General features: G+C 40.5%; 1 protein-coding gene across 1 annotated transcript; it reads left to right on the forward strand.

The window, feature by feature from the left end:
- Positions 1-5,995: 5,995 nt before the first annotated feature.
- On the forward strand, positions 5,996-14,681 carry IFNG (interferon gamma). Its single transcript, XM_007065830.4, has 4 exons — positions 5,996-9,148; positions 11,553-11,621; positions 12,122-12,322; positions 13,688-14,681. Exons 1-4 carry the CDS (start codon positions 9,029-9,031, stop codon positions 13,820-13,822), a joined length of 525 nt encoding a protein of 174 aa, XP_007065892.1. The 5' UTR covers positions 5,996-9,028; the 3' UTR covers positions 13,823-14,681.
- Positions 14,682-18,185: the final 3,504 nt, after the last annotated feature.

The raw sequence follows: 18,185 nt of genomic DNA on the forward strand, positions 1-18,185 counted from the left end.
GGGCCACTACTGGTGCTTTTTGAAACAAGTAAAAAGACAGGTTTCAGAATGGCAGCCGTGTTAGTCTGTATTTGCAAAAAGACAAGGAGGACTTGTGGCACCTTAGAGACTAACCAATTTATTTGAGCATAAGCTTTCGTGAGCTGCAGCTCACTTCATCGGATGCATCCGATGAAGTGAGCTGTAGCTCACAAAAGCTTATGCTCAAATAAATTGGTTAGTCTCTAAGGTGCCACAAGTTAAAAGACAGGATTCCTAGCTGACAATCCCACTCATACGAGTACAATTAAACATGCATTGCTATGTATTATATTTATTGGTAATTTCTTATAAAGTAAACACACGAATAATTAATGACACACAAATCTGTATAATTATGGCTTTTTTAACTGTGAAAACTGAATTGCGCAAATGTACCCAGAGAATGGGATGGAGACTTTTTGAATTTAAAGAATGGAAATAAATAAAATGCCTGGATTTCAAATCAAAATCCAATGTGACAAAAAAGCAGTGAATTATCAAACCATTAACACAGGAAGAGAGTTCAATAGACTCGTCATGCTAAGAAAACGAGTGGGGCAGGCTCACTGAGGGGATAGAAAAGCCTAAAAGATCGGCAGATGATTTTTTTTAACCAAAATTCTATTTGAGGTAAAATCTTATGAAAAGTGCTACATTGACAGTACTGGAAACCGAAGCCGCCTGTTCAAAGTTCAGTCTCTTGACTGAATTTCTAACAAAGAACCGACTACGATGGTGGTTTTTATGATGTGGACACCTGCCCACTAGGAAGTTGAATGTGTTCTCTAACTTGTTTCACACGGATCCTAAAATAAGTATCAGATTATAATGATTTTCTGTCACTAGACAGGAACCTACGTGAAAAAAGATCTGTAGTACATTATCAAGAACTTGAGAAACTCTAGTGTATTCTTCTGTCATATCCCTTTAAAAATAATAGATTATATAAAGTGAGGATATCACACCATCTGGAGGCTGAAGTTTAGGGGGCATTTTCTTGGAAAATGGATACGATCTTGTGACAAGGAAAGTGAATATTAGACACTGAGAGATACCTCCAGAGATATCTGTGGAGGTAACAGCCAGCTCTAGTGGAAAGCTAATGCATACTCACCCTTGCTTGGGATCTGGGAAAGTGGCCCTGAACTCCTGGATGGACCTGGGCAATATGAGACTCATGGTACTATAACAGGGCATGATCCTGCAACTGGATCTACACAGGCAAACCCTTGCCCCTGCATGGATTCCCCATTGACTTCAGCGGGGCTCTGTGCTGGCAAAATCTGCTTACTCAGATCTCCTTAAAGGATTTGGCTTTTACAAAGCTAGAAAGAGAACGGAAATTTAAACCACACGTGTATTCATACAGACATGCATATGTGACACAGGCACACATCTATACACATGCACAACAAATAATGAATGATGACTGGCCTGTACAATATTGACGGGGGGCGGGGGGACATCTGTGATTGTGAATATAATGTCTGAGGCCAAAGGATTTGCATTTCATTGGCCCAGTTCTGCTCTGATTTACATGACCCATAACCCTATTGACGTCACAGAACCGAATGGAATTCAACGAAATTGTCTGAATTGGGTGAAAAAAGGGCAGAAGTTGGCCAATGACCTGTTTATGAACATTGTTGCTTTGATTTTAAATTGTATGGTGTACTGATTTTAAAGACATTTCTACACTTCAGAGAGGGCTTTGTACAACCTCTAAATATATCTCGTAATCTGGGATAAAGTGAAGGACAGAAGTTAGTCAATTATCTTATTCAAATGAAACAGTGGAAAGTCTGATAGGCAACGAGCATTAACAAAGTAGTTGTAGAATGGCATCCATACTGCAAGGTATTGTAGGTATCTGTAATCAAGAAATCAAATTAATTTACTTAGACTAAACAAAATTATCCCTTTCCCTGGAGTGGCAGGGGGTATAGAGATGGGAGGAGGAGTGTTGCATTTCCAAACTTCAGCAATAGTATTTTTTATTCCAAAAGTCAAGTGACTGAGAAAGTCTTTGTAGTAGTTCAAACACGGACATGGGAGGCATGAATATGTAACCAGAAATAACACCACTGCTATGTTATGCTATCTGGGCCCCTATGAATATAAAAAGTAGAGCTTTTTATATTAATAGGGTAAGGAATGGTGTCCCTAGCCTCTGTTTGTCAGAGGGTGGAGATGGATGGCAGGAGAGAGCTCACTTGATCATTACCTGTTAGGTTCACTCCCTCTGGGGCACCTGGCATTGGCCACTGTCGGTAGACAGGATACTGGGCTGGATGGACCTTTGGTTTGACCCAGTATGGCCATTCTTATGTTCTTATGTAGAGCTGCTTTTGTGAATTTTTATGTATTCCATCAGAAATTTTAAATTTACCAGCCAGCCCTAATAAAACCTATAGTCTTACCATGGTTATTGTCTCTGAGCCACAAGGAGTGCCAAAGGAGAATTAGGGCAGAATTAATGAAGGACCCTTAAATTTCCCTGACTCGGTAGGGCATAGGAGCCACTGTGAATGCAGAAACAGAATGATAAAATGAGTCAAGGATGAAGGTGTTATTGCAGGGTATTGTTTTTGCTATTGCTGAGGGCCATTCTGACTTTGGCAGACGAGCATGCAAAGTCAAACAAGAAGTTCCTTGTGTTATAAAGGATTAAACTTCACAGAGAAGTGCACAGCTACTATACATCCGTTTGGAGACCATGCAGTGCTTATTGACTCTCACAGACTCATTCAGACTCTGAGACAAGAACCAGTCACAAGACTGAGAGACTCTAGTCAGGCTAGATTACAGCCGCATTAGTTACGTGTTTATTTTCTAACTTATTTCTGGCTGTTAATTAAATAAATGTCTTCCTAAAACCTACATCAGTCTTCATGGAAATACCATAGTCCTTGTCCCAGTCAGAGCAGTGTTAATCTGGGAAGGACTAGCAGCTCATGGAGGATACTTTTTAGGGGACAACTAGTTTTAATAATAAGCCATTCCTCCGTAGAGGACTATGCAGCCAAAAAAGCCACAAAAATCAACTCAAAACTCTTAACTGATAAAGCTAGTTTTAAAATTTAAAATTAAAAAATAAATTTACATCTGGGTACAGTAATGACTATTTCAACATAATAGCAATGGGACCTTGCATGTTTTACTTGGAATTCAAAAAAAGTAAACAATAAAATGTATTTGTATATTTGCTCATATCACTTTATCATAACTAGAGAAGACCGGCTTCTGCTAAAACAGATGAAAGCAGGAATGCCTCTATATTATTTTTAAAATCAGATTATCTAAACTAAGTACGTAGGAAAACGGTTGCACGATATTTTTATCTTGCTTGATAGCAAAAGCAACCATATCAGTGCTTTCATACAGCACTAGGTGTCGGTCATCGATGTTTCAAGTGTTGCCAACATCAAGCATTTGTGAGTTAGGCCCCCAAAATCATGAGGTTGTCTTAAAATCATGAGATTTTTTAAAATAATAAATTTGTGGTTCTTTTTATTTGCCTTCTGATTTTGAGCTTTTAGGGTTCACATTTTCAAGCTTTTCTCTGCAACCACAAAGGCTAGAAAGTTACTTCTACTTTTAATGAAAGCTGGGATTCTTATATAATCGCCGACTCCAGGGGCTGGCACTTTAAGTAAAACACCAAATTTTTGGAGACTCGTAATAAAATTGTGAGAACTGGCAGCACCGCAACACAATATTCTGGTGCAGGAGATGTGGAATTTTCAAGAGTGCAGCTGGTTGGAGAGTAGCAGGTGGAGGTGAGAGGCTATTTGTGGAAAAATCCACTTAGGGTATGTCTACACAGAGATAAAAAAACACGTGACTGGTCCAGTCAGCTGACTTGGGTTTGAAGGCTCAGACTCCAGGGCTGAAAACTTGCCGTGCAGACATTCAGGCTCAGCCTGGAGCCTGAGTTCTGGGACCCTGCGAGGGTGGAGGGTCCCAGAGCTTGGGCTCCAGCTTGAGCCCAAACATCTACACAGTGATTTTTAGCTCTTGCAGCCTGAGCCCCATGAGCCCAAGTCACCTGACCCAGGCCAGGCATGGCCATGTTGCAGGGCTTTTATCCCCTGGTAGCTGACCCTAGACTCTGGTTTCAGGACTTTCATTCTCAGTATGTTCACAAAATGCTGACTGTGTGTAGGGTTAGCTATTATGACTACACTTGTGCAGTTTTTCCACTGACATCCCTTTCATCTGAAAATGACATGAGAGTTGGGAGTTCCTTCCTTTTTCTGGATTGTAGGTTTTTCACCACCAGGGTTAAGAACATGAGAATGGCCATACTGGGTAAGACCAATGGTCTATCTAGCCCAGTATTCTGTCTTCCAACAATGGCTGGTGCCAGATGCTTCAGAGGGAATGAACAGAACAGGGCAATTTATCGAGTGATCTACCCACTCTTGTCCAGTCCCAGCTTCTAGTAGTCAGATGTTTAGGGACACTGAGAGCATGGGACTGCATCCATGACCATCTTGGCTAATAGCCACTGATGGACTTATACTCCATGAATTTACCTAATTCTTTTTTTAACCCAGTTATACTTTTGGCCTTTACACATCCCCTGGCAATGAGTTACACAGGCTGACTGTGTGTCGTGTGAAAGAGCACTTCCTTATGTTAGTTTTAGACCTGCTGCCTATTAATTTCATTGGGTGACTCCGATTCATGTGTTATGTGAAGTGGTAAAGAACACTTCCTTATTTACTTTCTGGGATGATGAGAACCCAGCTCTTCACAGTGGGTCACTAATGAGATACATCAGAATATTCCAAACTGTAGGAGGTCGGAGTGGGTGGAGGGCAGAGGCTGGTAGTAAACATCCATATCAACCCCATAAATGCTTTCCAATGTGTTTGCACAGAAGGACCCACTCAGCATAAATGGAAGCATGTTGGCTTTACCTCATTGCATCCATCAGTCTAGGGATGTCAGTCTTGGTCAATGAAATGCCAGGTAGTAGGCATCCAACTTAATCTTGCCTTTATGAGAGTGAGGCACACTGCAGAGGTGGCGAAGAAGGTCTGAGCCATCCAGCCTGTAAATGGCATGATGATCCTGGGTCAGTGTGCTTCACAGGACACATTACTCGTGCTCCATAAAAGAGCAGTATGAAGTCCCCACACCACTTCTCTCCACAGCATCATGTACACAGGGTAGCTGAAGGCCTAGCTACATTTCCAAACCAGAGTGGAGCCATGGAATGCCATCTATTGTAGTTTGTCAGCTGGGTCTCCACCCTGACTGACGCACAAGGAAGCACAGAGACCTGCCCTGCTTCTGCACAGAAGAAAGGAGAAAAGAGCTCCCTACAGTCTCTTCCTCCCCGCCCTGGCCTACTAGGCAAAATCCATGCATAGAACAATAGCTATTCATGATAAAGGGTCTTGAACTCACTAAATTGTACACAGCATATTTTAGGGTATTTCTATATTCTCATTTGGTCAGCTGCAGAGCAACTAACACTTAACCTCCATTCCAACTTTGTATTTAAAATGATCAAGATTCTGTTTATCAAGGGATTTAGTGGTACACTGAAAATAAACCCTTTCCTTTCTGCTTGCTCTAAATCATTACAAAGTTCCTGGGAAATTCAGTGAGACACAGCCAAATATTAATGTTACACATAACATAATTCTCCATTTTAGATGAGGCCTTGGATGCCTCTTGCAATCCAACTCCATTGGAGGTTGACTCATCATTGCTGTAATTTAAGGCCAGTCCAGCAATCGCAGGGAAACCTTAGCTAAGCTCCAACCGGAGACAGCTGAAGGGGAAAGTGATTCCTTGAGTTGCTTTTCAATGACTTCTGGCCAGCACTTGCGAAGTGGCTCTGATAAGTTTTAAAGGGAGCCACATCCACCTCACCCACAAGGGAGAGTTTCCACAAAGTGGGGCCTTTTAAAAGTGGGGGATGAATAAAAGAACAAAAGGATGGAAGGGATAATGGAATAGCTCTCAAAAAGTTCAGGCTTAGTATAAATGCCTACTCAGACCCAGGCTGCAGGCGCCCAGATTTTCCTTTAGTCTTTATTTATTTATTTGGGAAGTATTAACAGGTATACAAATCCTACCCACGTAAATATCAGAGATAGAACAACACTCATTAGAACAGTGAGCTTTTGTTTAAACAGATATTATACAGTAATAGAGTCATCAGATCTTTCTGTTTAACAGGGTGTACCATATTACAGAATGAGCATCTTTCCAAGGACATCATTGGTGGAAATTGCTGTAAGGTGCTGCTTGAACGGATAAGTGTTAAACCTCTACTTTTGCATGAACGATCAGGTGACTTACAGGCAGGAAAGTGAAAAAAAATGCTTTAGATTGTTTTACGCCATTCCAAGTCACCTGAGCCAGACCTTGCCTGAGACACCATTGCTAGAAATATTAGGTTATTATAATATCATTGGGTGGGACAGATTTTAAAGTTAGTGTTCTCTTGTAATATTCACACCAAGTAATTGCAGCTGGTACATGCACATCTAGTCTCAGCTGTAAAAGGTCACATAAAATGCTGCCAAAGACAAGGATGCAATTCAGGCCATCTCTTTTATCTGTGTCAATGTCAGGGCTCTGTCCTGGTGTTCTGGGACACAGCCTCCCCTGTGTTGCACTGTTGGTAAACACCAAGTCTCATCTCATCTACAGCAATATTTCATAAATTAACCAAGTGCATTTATTGAACGACCGATCTCCAATCTCTGTTCTTTGATCCACAAATAATTGTGGTAAATCCACAGATTTAGTAGAGAAAGACATAGTCACATCCTTGTAATAACCTGTGTACTCCGTGTCAGGTCTCTGGTCTGGGCTCTGAGGCGCAACCACAGTGTTGTGCTGTTTCATATACACAACAGAATTCCACATAGAATAAGGGCATTTTGTTCTTTCAATTTTTTGACCTTCAGTTTTTTGTCTTCTATCCCTGTTGGCACCTGACACACAGAGATTGCAGCATGAATGTAAATGAATAGTCCTAGCTGGAAAGGGAGTGATTGGATATTCATAACAGCCTCCATGTCAGGGCTCTGTCCAGGACTGCACATGTCTGTAGTTAAGTCATTTTGTTTGTGTGATGCTTCACTTGTGACATGTACCCTGAATGGTTGAGATGGGAAGCATATACTAGTGCTGCTACAGTCAGGGAGTTTTATAACTTAATTTATAAACCTTAGTTTGCATGTAGGATCCAGCCATTGTATCTTGTACTCCTGACACTGCAGAATCACAATTATCCATTCAAAATGGTGGTAGCAGTTTACACCTATTTTGTATAGAGTAAGTAACCACCCAAGCCTGCAGGTACAGCAGAGCCCTACAGGCTGCTCTCCCTGTCTCATCTTGGTCCGTTGGGGCAGATGTTGCTGCTTAGGAAGAGACGGGGGTAGCTTACTTAATCAAGGGCTGTAGCTCACTCCAGCAATGATCCTGCAGGGCAGCTCAGAGTGCCAGGGTGCCAATCCAACCCTCCTCAGCCTGAATTTTACAGAGGCTGCAATGATCTCCTCCTCTGTAACCTCTGTGAAGCAAGCCCATATATGTGATGAGCTGGTTCTTCTTTTGACCCTGTCTCCCTTCTTTTTCCCTTATCCCGCCCGATCAGGATCCCTCCATTCTCTCCCTCACTGCACTACTGCCCACCTTGCTCCTTCACTAAGGTGAATGCTACCCTGCTTCTACTTGACACTGTTTCAGTTTCTTCACAAAACAGATTTTGCAATGAGCCTGATCCCTTTATACATGAACATCTGTCTAAAGAAAGCTTCATTCCCACAAATGGCCATGGAAAATTAGTGTGAGCCCAGCAAATCAAAGTTGAGCAGATTTCCCCACTGTGCCCCCCACTCTAAGCAGGAGTAAGGCCAGCCAGGAAAGTGCATAGCTCAGCACCTCTGATTAGGTCCATGTCCATGTCTCCTTAAACATGCCTATTCTCCACCCATGCCCAAAGGCTTTTATGCCGTACTAATTTTGTGCAAGCTAAAAGTCATACAGGGGGTGAGATTTAAGTACAACTCAGTGTCAAGGAATATGACCCAAGCTTAACCTCACTTGCACACAAGCACAGTCTCCACTTGCAGTTGTGCTGTAGCACAAACAAAGAATCTGCAGAGCCAAAGACTTAATAAAATATGTCCTCACATTGGCATAAGGATTTCGTTTTCTATAGTCACTGAGGCTAGAGTGGAAAAAAGAAAATATCATGAAAACATTTCTGTCTTTAAAGAGAGGGCTATTTAAGTTACATAAAATATCACCTTGAAGCGAATGTCTTAAACTTTTCAGAATGCTGCAGAGTCCAACGTTAATCAAAGTGGTTACTTTAAAAGTACACCCACAAGTGACTTGACTGTCAAACTGACCCCTTAACCACATGATATGATTTCTTTGCTTTCTGATGGTTTGCAAGAATCTTATGTCTGAGCCACAGCACATACGCTTCGTAAGACTTCACTTCCCCAACCTGTACCAGAATTTCCTTTCCTGCTTGTTCCCAACCACAAACAAACCACTGAAACTTTTCAGGACACCTTGTAAATTTTACCTTTAAATGGGACTGATGAGCCATCTGGAAAATTTCCAGTGCCAGGTTGAAAATGCTTTCGAGGGATCCCTCAACGGTGGCAGGGCTGGACACGTAACCGAGCATCATATTCTGTCACACGGGGGACCTAGTCATTTAAAGGAAACTTTAAACGCTAAAATCCCACAAACCATACCTATTAATAAAACCAATAAGCATCACATCCTATCTAACACCATCTCATCTTCTAAAACTTGTGAATAATGCGTAATTCTGATGATGAGATAAAAATATTCAACACCCAGGTATAAATATCACCAGCAAGACAGATGAAGTTCACTACTTGGCTTTCTTCTAATACCAGACCTGACTGTTAGAAGGTTAGCTCATTGCTTTGGGCCTGATAGCCATAAACAGAAACCACTTCAGCATTTTTACTTCAGTGTCTCCACAGCAATGACTCCTCAGATTTATCTCTTCATCCTTCTATCTATCAGCTCTTGTTTTGGATGTTTCTTTTGTCAACCAATTCTTCCTAAAATAGAAGAAGATATAGAAAAACTCAAAGCTGACTTTGTAAGTATAACCATCTAATAATTCATTCTTCTTCCTCTCTTACTGCTTATGCCTTAGACACCATTTGGACTTAAATATTACTGAAAATTGGCGAGAGTTTGGTTTATGACAATCAATGTAATATGGGTAGGTTTGCTTTTGCAGTTAATTGTTTATTTGAATATAGTTTGATGCTAGACAATGTCTTTGTCTTTGTGCTATTCACCTTTGTCACCAAAACTAAGGCCCCTCCAACTGAACTAATTAAAGTAATATAGTATTTTGAATCTATCTGAGGAAAATTGATATAACTGTTTATGCTTCATGGTGGGAACATTCTCCCAGTTCCCTTAGCAATCAGTTACATGGAACAATGAATAATGAAAAAATCCTGTAACAGTTAGGATGCAACCTCTTGGATTATCATTAGTTTTAGGGTGATAAAGTTACATTTGCCAGAGATAGGGGATTAAGTAGTAGTGAGTAATGTAAACAGGAACAAGTGAAAATGACTGAGATGAAAGGAGATCCTTTGCTTTTGCAAATGCATCTGATGCTTTTTTTCTTGTTACATTGCTCAAAGGCGGCCCCTAGAGCTTATTCTTCAGTATTCTTTGAAATATTGCTACATTAATCCTGCTTTCATACACTGAGATTATGATGTTTGCAAGAACACTAAATCTGCAACATTAGCACTTTTCATAGAGATTATGTAAATATTATGTTAATTAATTTATGATCGCTTAGAAGTCAGTCAGATAACCTGTTGACTTCAGATGGGATTACTAATGGGAGTAAGAGCTGTAGGATGAGGTGTCATTAATTGGTTTTTTACATTTTAAATCCATTTCCTTAAATGAATGAAAGATGCAGAATGCTCTTGCAGCCAGAGCAAAGAACTGGGGCTTAGGATCACTCGCTTCCATTTCCAGCTCAGCCACTGATTTTGGTTGTTTATCTGTCGGTAGAATGAGTACAATAGTTACAGTAATAACCATAAAGGAATGTTGTTGGTTTGTTTAATCTTTGCCAAGTGTTCGATGATTAAATGCAATATTGATTTTATGTAATAAAATGATTGTGATTATATATTAGATTCCTATTACAGTATATGTGACTATGTAGGGCCAGATTCTGGGAGGTGCTGAGCACTTACTGTTTTCACTGAAGTCAAGACTTCAAGCCCACTGCAGGTACTCAGCACTTCTCAAAATTGACAGGTAGGCCCTGATCCAGCAAAGCACTTAAGCATGCAAATTATCCCATTGAAGTTGCTGTCATTACATTATTGATCGAAAAAAAAATGAAATGATTCACATTGTATTGTTAGGATTATGTTTTATCAGGACTAGTAAAAATAACTAAATTTCCCCTAGAAAAATATTTTTAAAGCTCTGTATTTTCTAACCCTGCAATCATTGAGATACAGCATACAGAACACCTGCTTTCCAGCTATGCAAAATACTCTCTAGTCCACAGTATCTTTGCATCCCTCACTCTGATAGTGGGATATCGGACTTGGCCCCAGTTTTTACAAACCTCTGATATTACAGGAGTTCTGACTCTCTGAAATGACAGTTTCCTTCTACTAGATCTGGGAAGGCTTACATGCACTACTTAAGTCACATTCAAAACCTTAACATGGGAATCATGTGAGCAGAGACGATACGTGTGTGTGTGGGGGGGGTATATGGGGTCACGTGCCACCCCAGATTTGCTGCTTGGCGTATACTGAGCATGCTCACACGGACTGAGCATGCTCACTAACACTGCTGAAGCCAGCTGCCCTCACTTTGCTACCCCACTATCGGCAGGCACGGGTCATCTCTACACGTGAGACTCATACTGAATGGGACCTTTGCACTGGGATCTTTACTGACACAAAATTTTCACTAAGGTAAATGAATTCCCATTCCTTCACTAAAGTCAATGGGAGATTTTCCTAAGTACTGTGAAAGGAATGAATGAAGGGTTAGGCCCACTGATTTTGCACTGCTGGCCTTAAATGCCTCAAAAAACAAGATAAAACTAGATCAGATAATTCAAAGAACAATTTGCTGTGCCGATTAGTATTTATTTTTTAGTTGTTAATGTCAGCATCCACAAAGAGCACGTAGTAACATACACACTGTAAGTAGCTAGTCGCTTATCAGATGAACTGCAGGCGGAAAAGGTATAGGTAAGTCAACTCATGACATTTGTTGTGCAATTAACAGAACACCAATGGGACTTGACCATTTAGTGATTGTAGTTGTATAATTGCTCCAACATGAAGGACTTATAACAGCTGAAAATCCTTAAAGCAAATAATTCTCGTATGTATTTCACTATTACTCCCATCCATTTCAATGGAGGGTCCTGTTTATTTTTCAAATAAATTTTTAAATCTTGGTGTCTACTAAGTCATTTCTATGTTCCATTGCAGAATTCAAGTCAGTCAGATGTAGCTGATGGCGGATCTATTTTCACAGAAAGACTGAAAAGTTGGACAGAGGTAAGCTTACATCCTTAGAACCAGATTTTGGGCAGCGGTGCAGCTGCTTTGCATTGCGCTACTTGTGCAAAGTGGTTCTCAACCCGAAGTAACTGGCCACAGGAGAATCACCTCAGTGTCTGGGATCCGTTAGTAGCTTAGAACTGACATAGTGGCTCCTATGACATTCTGCTGCCTTCTCTGCTAGTGATGGGGACATGGCTGGGGAAAAAAGGGTGTAGCCAGGGAGCTCCTATGTACCATTGATCCCTAGGCTGTTGTAATGGCTCCTTGGGATTGCTGGCAGCTGGCACACGTTACAATAGCCCTCAGGATACTTTAGTTTATGCCAGGCGCTCAGCTCAAGTCCCAGCCAACCCAGAATCAAGGCTTAAGGTCATCTTTGCATTCCCCTGTCCCGAGTACTCTTTGATCACAGCAGAGGGCCTTCATTTTGATTTTCTACATTTCGCTGTTGATGGAAGTTCATTAAACGCTTTTATTTGCTGTATTTCTAACAGACAACTGAAAAAAAAATCATACTCAGCCAGATCATTTCCATGTACTTGAAAATGTTTGAAAATATTCACCCGACTATAAATAAAACTGCTATAAAGCAATTGCACGTCAAGAACATACGCAATGCCCTGTATACGCTGAACAACAGTCTAACTGAAAGCTTCAAAAAAGTAAATGACCTAATGGAGTTGGCAAGACTTCCGGTAAGGATATTTCTTTTTTTCCTTTTGTTTTATGAAGGCAAAATCTAGAATTCATTCCCCTTTTGCGGCAACAGAGCCTCAGCTTCTTGACTTTCAGGACAAAGTCTAAGGCCCCTTTACTCTGTTAGACTTTTGTCTAAGTGTTTTTCACTGTGAGGGAAGACAATCTAGTCATATCCTGCAAGGCAATTTTTTAGTTGATGTTTTTTAATTGTGGTTTTTAAAAATTATGTAAGTGAGCTCATGTAGTAGGCCAACTGATGCATTTTAACATTTGAAACATTTTAATCTAATAATTAATGAATGAAAATAGAGTCAATGAGAGTAACAGACAACCTTAACCTTACGTCAGATTATTACATAGTTAACAGCCATTTGTCTCCTAAACTGGGTTGAGGAAGTAGTAATCAGTTCCTAGTCAGACCTCAAGCAGGATTAAAAGACAGCCTCCAAAAGTGACATTCTGAATCAGACTCTACTGTTAATACCAGTTTAACTCCAGTGATTTCAATTACAGCCATTAGCATATGGCCCTGCTTTAATAATTTGTCCTCCAATACCACCGTAACTCAAATGTTATAATAATATATCATAAAAACAAGAAGTTCGGTGGCATCTTAAAGACTAACAGATTTATTTGGGCATAAGCTTTCGTGGGTAAAAAACCCACTTCTTCAGATGCATTGGACTCCTTGTTGTTTTTGTGGATACAGACTAACACGGCTACCCCCTGATACTTGATAATATATCATGATGAGCCACACAGTAACTCAGTTGTACACAATGCTGTTGACTTGTACCATGTCATAAAGTAGCTTAGAAATTGGACAACAAAATTCATTAGAAGATTGCTCTTCCTTAATCTGAACTGGTCGATGGATTGATGGGTTATTGCTATTCTTCATCAATGTGTTACTTTGCCCTATCATGTAATGCCCCATACAACATCTTAGACCATGGGTTCTCAAACTTCATTGCACTGTGACCCCCCTTCTGACAATAAAAATTACTACACAACTCCAGGAGGGGGGGCTGAAGCCTGAGCCCCGCCACTCCAGGTGGTGGGGGGAAGGAGGGAGGGGAAAGCCAAAGTCCAAGCTCTGCTGCCCCGGGTGGGGGCCAAAGCCCAAGGGCTTCAGACTCAGGGTGGGGGGCCTGTAACCTGAGCCCCATCACCCAGGGCCAAAGCCAAAGCCTGAGGCCCCAGCAAGTCTAATGCCAGCCATGGCGAACCCATTAAAACAGGGTCGCGACCCACTTTGGGGTCCCAACCCAGCTTTAGAACTGCTGGCCTAGACCATAGCACATGCTAATTAACGTACAGTACCTTTTGGAATGACTATTTTTTTTTGTCCTTTGAACCAGATGAATGATTTGAAAATCCAACGCAAAGCTGTTAATGAACTTTTCCCCACCTTACAAAAACTACTACTGGACCATCCAACCACTCACGTAAAGAGAAAAAGGAGCCAAAGTCAGAAAAGGAAATGTAGATGTTGAAAGGCTTAGTTATACCTTTTGTTATTCCGTTTTTATATAAATCTATTTATTAATATTTAACTATTTTTCAATCAATATTTATAATGAAATCCATTTTGTAGAAACACCAACAAAGTATTTATAATTCCTACTGCTGCACAAGAAATGAATATGTGTAGAATTCCTGTTTATCTTTTACACGTTTATTAACTGGATAATACCGAGCTGTGCAACATTTACCTGATATTCCCTGTGAACTGCATATAAACATACCATGTAGACCCAATACCGTACTTAACTGACTTTCTGGTACTATCTTGATAGCTAAAAATAATACGGTTATGGCTGATCATTTATTTAATGGTGCTGGAAAGAGGGCACTGAATCAGAAAAGCATCTCAGAAAAGCAATAAAGAATGTGCTTAAAGTTAAGCAGATACTGAAGTCCCACTCAAATCTATGGGATTTAAGTACATGCTTAAAGATGAGCATATGCTGAAATGCTTTCCTGAACTGGGGCCTTGATGACTGATAGATGCTAACTATTTTTTTAAATCCTGAAATTGTTAGAAAGATAAGGCAACTAAACATTGCCAGCTGTCTAACAGGAAGCGTGACTATATATGGTACGTGTATTATGTCTGAATTTTGATCCACTGAGTTTTTTAATGTTTCATCTCTGTACTAGAGAATTTAAAAGGTGCCAGATATATTTATTATATAATAAGTAGCATACAGGTACTTTATCTCAGGTGAATATACAAATAGTTGCACTACAATATTATTTAAGACTTTGATTTCACTCAAATGAAAAATAATCCCCTTATTATTTCTATATTTAATAACAAAAATGTTTGAATAAAAGTATAATTTTACATTTATTCATCCTGTGTGATGCTTCTTTGTGAAAGGTTCCCATCTTGGGAATGGTACCATTGTTCCATATGATCCCAAGTTATGCAGTTAGACTGATATATGACAAATACATTTTATTTCACCTAGTGTCATAAGTTTAGTACAAATACTGATAACTTTGTTGTGCTAAAGAAGTATTATCACAGGGTAACTTAGGGCCTGACTTTTCAGAGTACGCAAGGCTCCCACTAAAAGCTGGGCACAGAAAGGTACTTGTTTCATGGAGGAAATTGATAGTTTGAAATTTATTTGGTTCTGTTCCAATTGATACCAAATCCACAACATTTCAAAATTTGCCATGAAAAGGAACAGGCAGCCTGGAAAATATGCATAGTAAACAGCAAGCATTCCTAGTACCATTGCAAGGTAATAAGTTAATTCAGAACTTCACCTTTGCCATTATTTTTGTAGTGTAACAAACCTAGGGTTAGATAGTGATTGGCCCTAGAAAAGATGCAAAGGGTTGTGTGGCACATGCAAAGATCTCCAACCAATTCCCCACTGCTTTCACCAGGCAAGAGACTGTGACAGTCACAGTCCTTATGGTTTGGGAAGCTTAGAGACTGTTTTGCCTTGTGCCTTTGGGAGAAAGCACATTGTCTCAAAGGGACAAGGGAGGAAGTAGAGTCATGACCTTGGTCATCCACAGTGGCACAGGGAGAAGCAAGCTGCACCACCATAAAGGATGATGCAGCCTGTATAATCCCCCCATACAGCAGTGAGCTACAGGGGGGACTATGCTTTCCTGGGCACATACTCCTTTCTTCCTTGCCTGTCACTCCACTCTTCAAATATCTCTACTGCATCCCCTTTTTCCACTCTACCAAGCTCGAGGTTCTGATCCTCACCGTCAAGGCCCTTCATAACTCTGTCCCTCCATACCTATTTGCTTTGGTCTTTCTTTCCATCACCCTTTTCTCCTCCTCAATGATGCCAGCCTGGCTTGCTTGTTTGTCCACTTCTCCCACAGCTGTTTCTGAACTTAGCTCCGCACTGTCCCCCATGCATCAGATGACCTCCCTGAGCTAGTCCACAAAGCCACTATCCTTCAGATCCCTGCACAAGGCCCACTTCTACCATGATGCCTGCCTGAAATCAGCCAACCAATGAAGGCTAAACTGAGACACCTTAAACAGCGTTGAGCCATTATGCTCTGATAATCAGGCCTCTTTAAGGGGTCTTGAGTTGTGTGCCCAAAATCATTGGTCATTTTTCAAAATGTAGGCAGTTGTCACTTGTCTGAAATTAGAATTTAAGCTCTTCAGGACGATGTCATTCTAAGTGTTTATACAGCATCTAGCACAAAGGGCCCAATCCTAGGCATGACATTGTAAATTCTAATAGTAGCATATTAATTCATTGGGAAGTAATGCTATACACTCAAGTTGCAGGATCTTTTTTATGCTATAACCTCCTGTGGGTTTTTTTGTGTTTTTTAAGGAACAAGGGAGTAAGCTGCTACAGTTGGATTTGTTTCCCCAGGAGCAGGTTTTTTCATTAAGTAATCCCCCATAAAATGATACATCATACTCAGAATGAGAGAGAGAGAGAGAGAGAGAGAGAGAGAGAGATTGCAATTGCAATGTATTGTGTACGTTAAATACATACGCAGGGTTCTCAGGGCTAGAGTCCAAGTACTGGAGAAAACCTCCAGAGCTATTTTAATGAAAATCACTTGTAATGCACACATATGTGTCTGTGATGATTACAATCAAGAACAGCTGTTTCCTCCAAAACTGGTTCAAGTCTTCAGGTTTACTGAGTCACTTTGTTGTGACTATAAACCAAAGGGCATGAATTTCAGAGCTGTGGCATATGCATGATTCCAGCTGCAGTCAGTGAGAGTAGCATTGATTGGAAAAATTCCATTTTTTTTTTGTTTCACGGAGCCAGTTCGATTTCAGTGAAGGTCCAACAGAACCCAGGAATGCTTATAAACCTGCTTAGTTAGCTCCACAGCAGCCTGCCCGACAAGCTGGTGAGAAACCAAGAACACAGAAGCCCAGGGAACTCAGACTTACAGTTCCTCATCACCCTAGGCTTTCCAGGGGTCACAGCTCTGGGACAGGCCCCCATACAGACTGCCTCAGAGCAGGGGACCCCAGGGCTTCCATTGTCTGTGGCTTTGGGGCAGCCAGACAGGAGGACTGCCCTGGAACTGGGGCATGCTGCCTGTTCTGATAATTATACCATCCTCAGGCAGTGTCATAATTTGTCCCCGAGACTGAGATATGTCTTTAAGACAACAAATTTTGACTTGTCATTGAGGAAAGAAAATAACATTCCTCAAGAAGTGAGTCAGTAACAGTAATATCTTTAAAAGTAAAACACACCTCTTAGTTTTTCCCTCTCACTTTTCTAGTGCATCCCGTCTGTCTCATTGAGATTAGAAGCTCTTCAGGACGGGGTTTATCTGACCATTTAATTAACAAGTAAATAATACTTGGCAATATTTTGAATACAGTGAACCCTGCATTAAAGACCCCTGACAGACTGTAAGGTTCTAGGACTCAGTAGGACAGAGATACAGGGCTCTTTTATGGATTCACTCAGATGTCAGGTGCTGGGAACCTACAAAAAGATCGGGGAGCTATATCTGCTCACTCACCAGATCAAGTGACTCTTATACCTCTAGCCTAGGAACAGAAGAAGGATGTAGCCTCACTCTCTGAAGAGGGAATTAAGGGGCAGGGATAAAGGTGCCCAACAGGAAGAAACCTCAGGAACAAGCCCAGCTCAGGAGAAAATGTAGATTGAAGCATTAGTCCTTTAAACTAGAAATAAAAGCAACACCCTGGAAAATGGGTGTGGATGCTAACATAGCGTGAGCGTGCTGCACTAAGAGAGCAGTCTGCGAATCCTGGCCATTCACAGTTCACTTACCTCAGAAAACCCTTGGGTACAAGTGACCATTTGGTCCAAAATAACTTTGAGTTTAAAAAGAGACAAAATTATTGACTGCAAGGTTTAAAATGTTATTTCCCTTTCATTATCCCAAAGTAGAAGCCTACACCTAAGGTTTTCTTCATTAGAGAGTGCAAGTAATTTAATTATGTTTCTGTTTCATCGTTACTTAGAATAAACAACAGTCATCAACCTAATCCATATATATATATATATATATATATATATATATATATATATATATAATATGCAGGCAGAATAAATTCCAGACTAGTAATATATATACTTGAGGTTTTAATAAGGCCAATTTCATAAAACTGAAAACAATTATGAAACAAATAAGCTGAGAGGAAGAATTTAATTAGAAAATATGAATGATAATTAGGAATCACTTAAGAACACCTTAGTAGATTCCTGAAAAACCACAAACCCACAACTGAGGAAGAAGGCTACACGGTTAAAAAGCTGACCTGGTTTAGAGGGGAAGTGAAGGCAGCTATAGATAATAATATATAACAAATGGAAGAAAGGGGAATTTGATAGTAACAAACATAAATCAGAAGTT

Source organism: Chelonia mydas, chromosome 1 (genome assembly GCF_015237465.2).
Source record: "Chelonia mydas isolate rCheMyd1 chromosome 1, rCheMyd1.pri.v2, whole genome shotgun sequence".
Taxonomy (NCBI): domain Eukaryota; kingdom Metazoa; phylum Chordata; order Testudines; family Cheloniidae; genus Chelonia; species Chelonia mydas.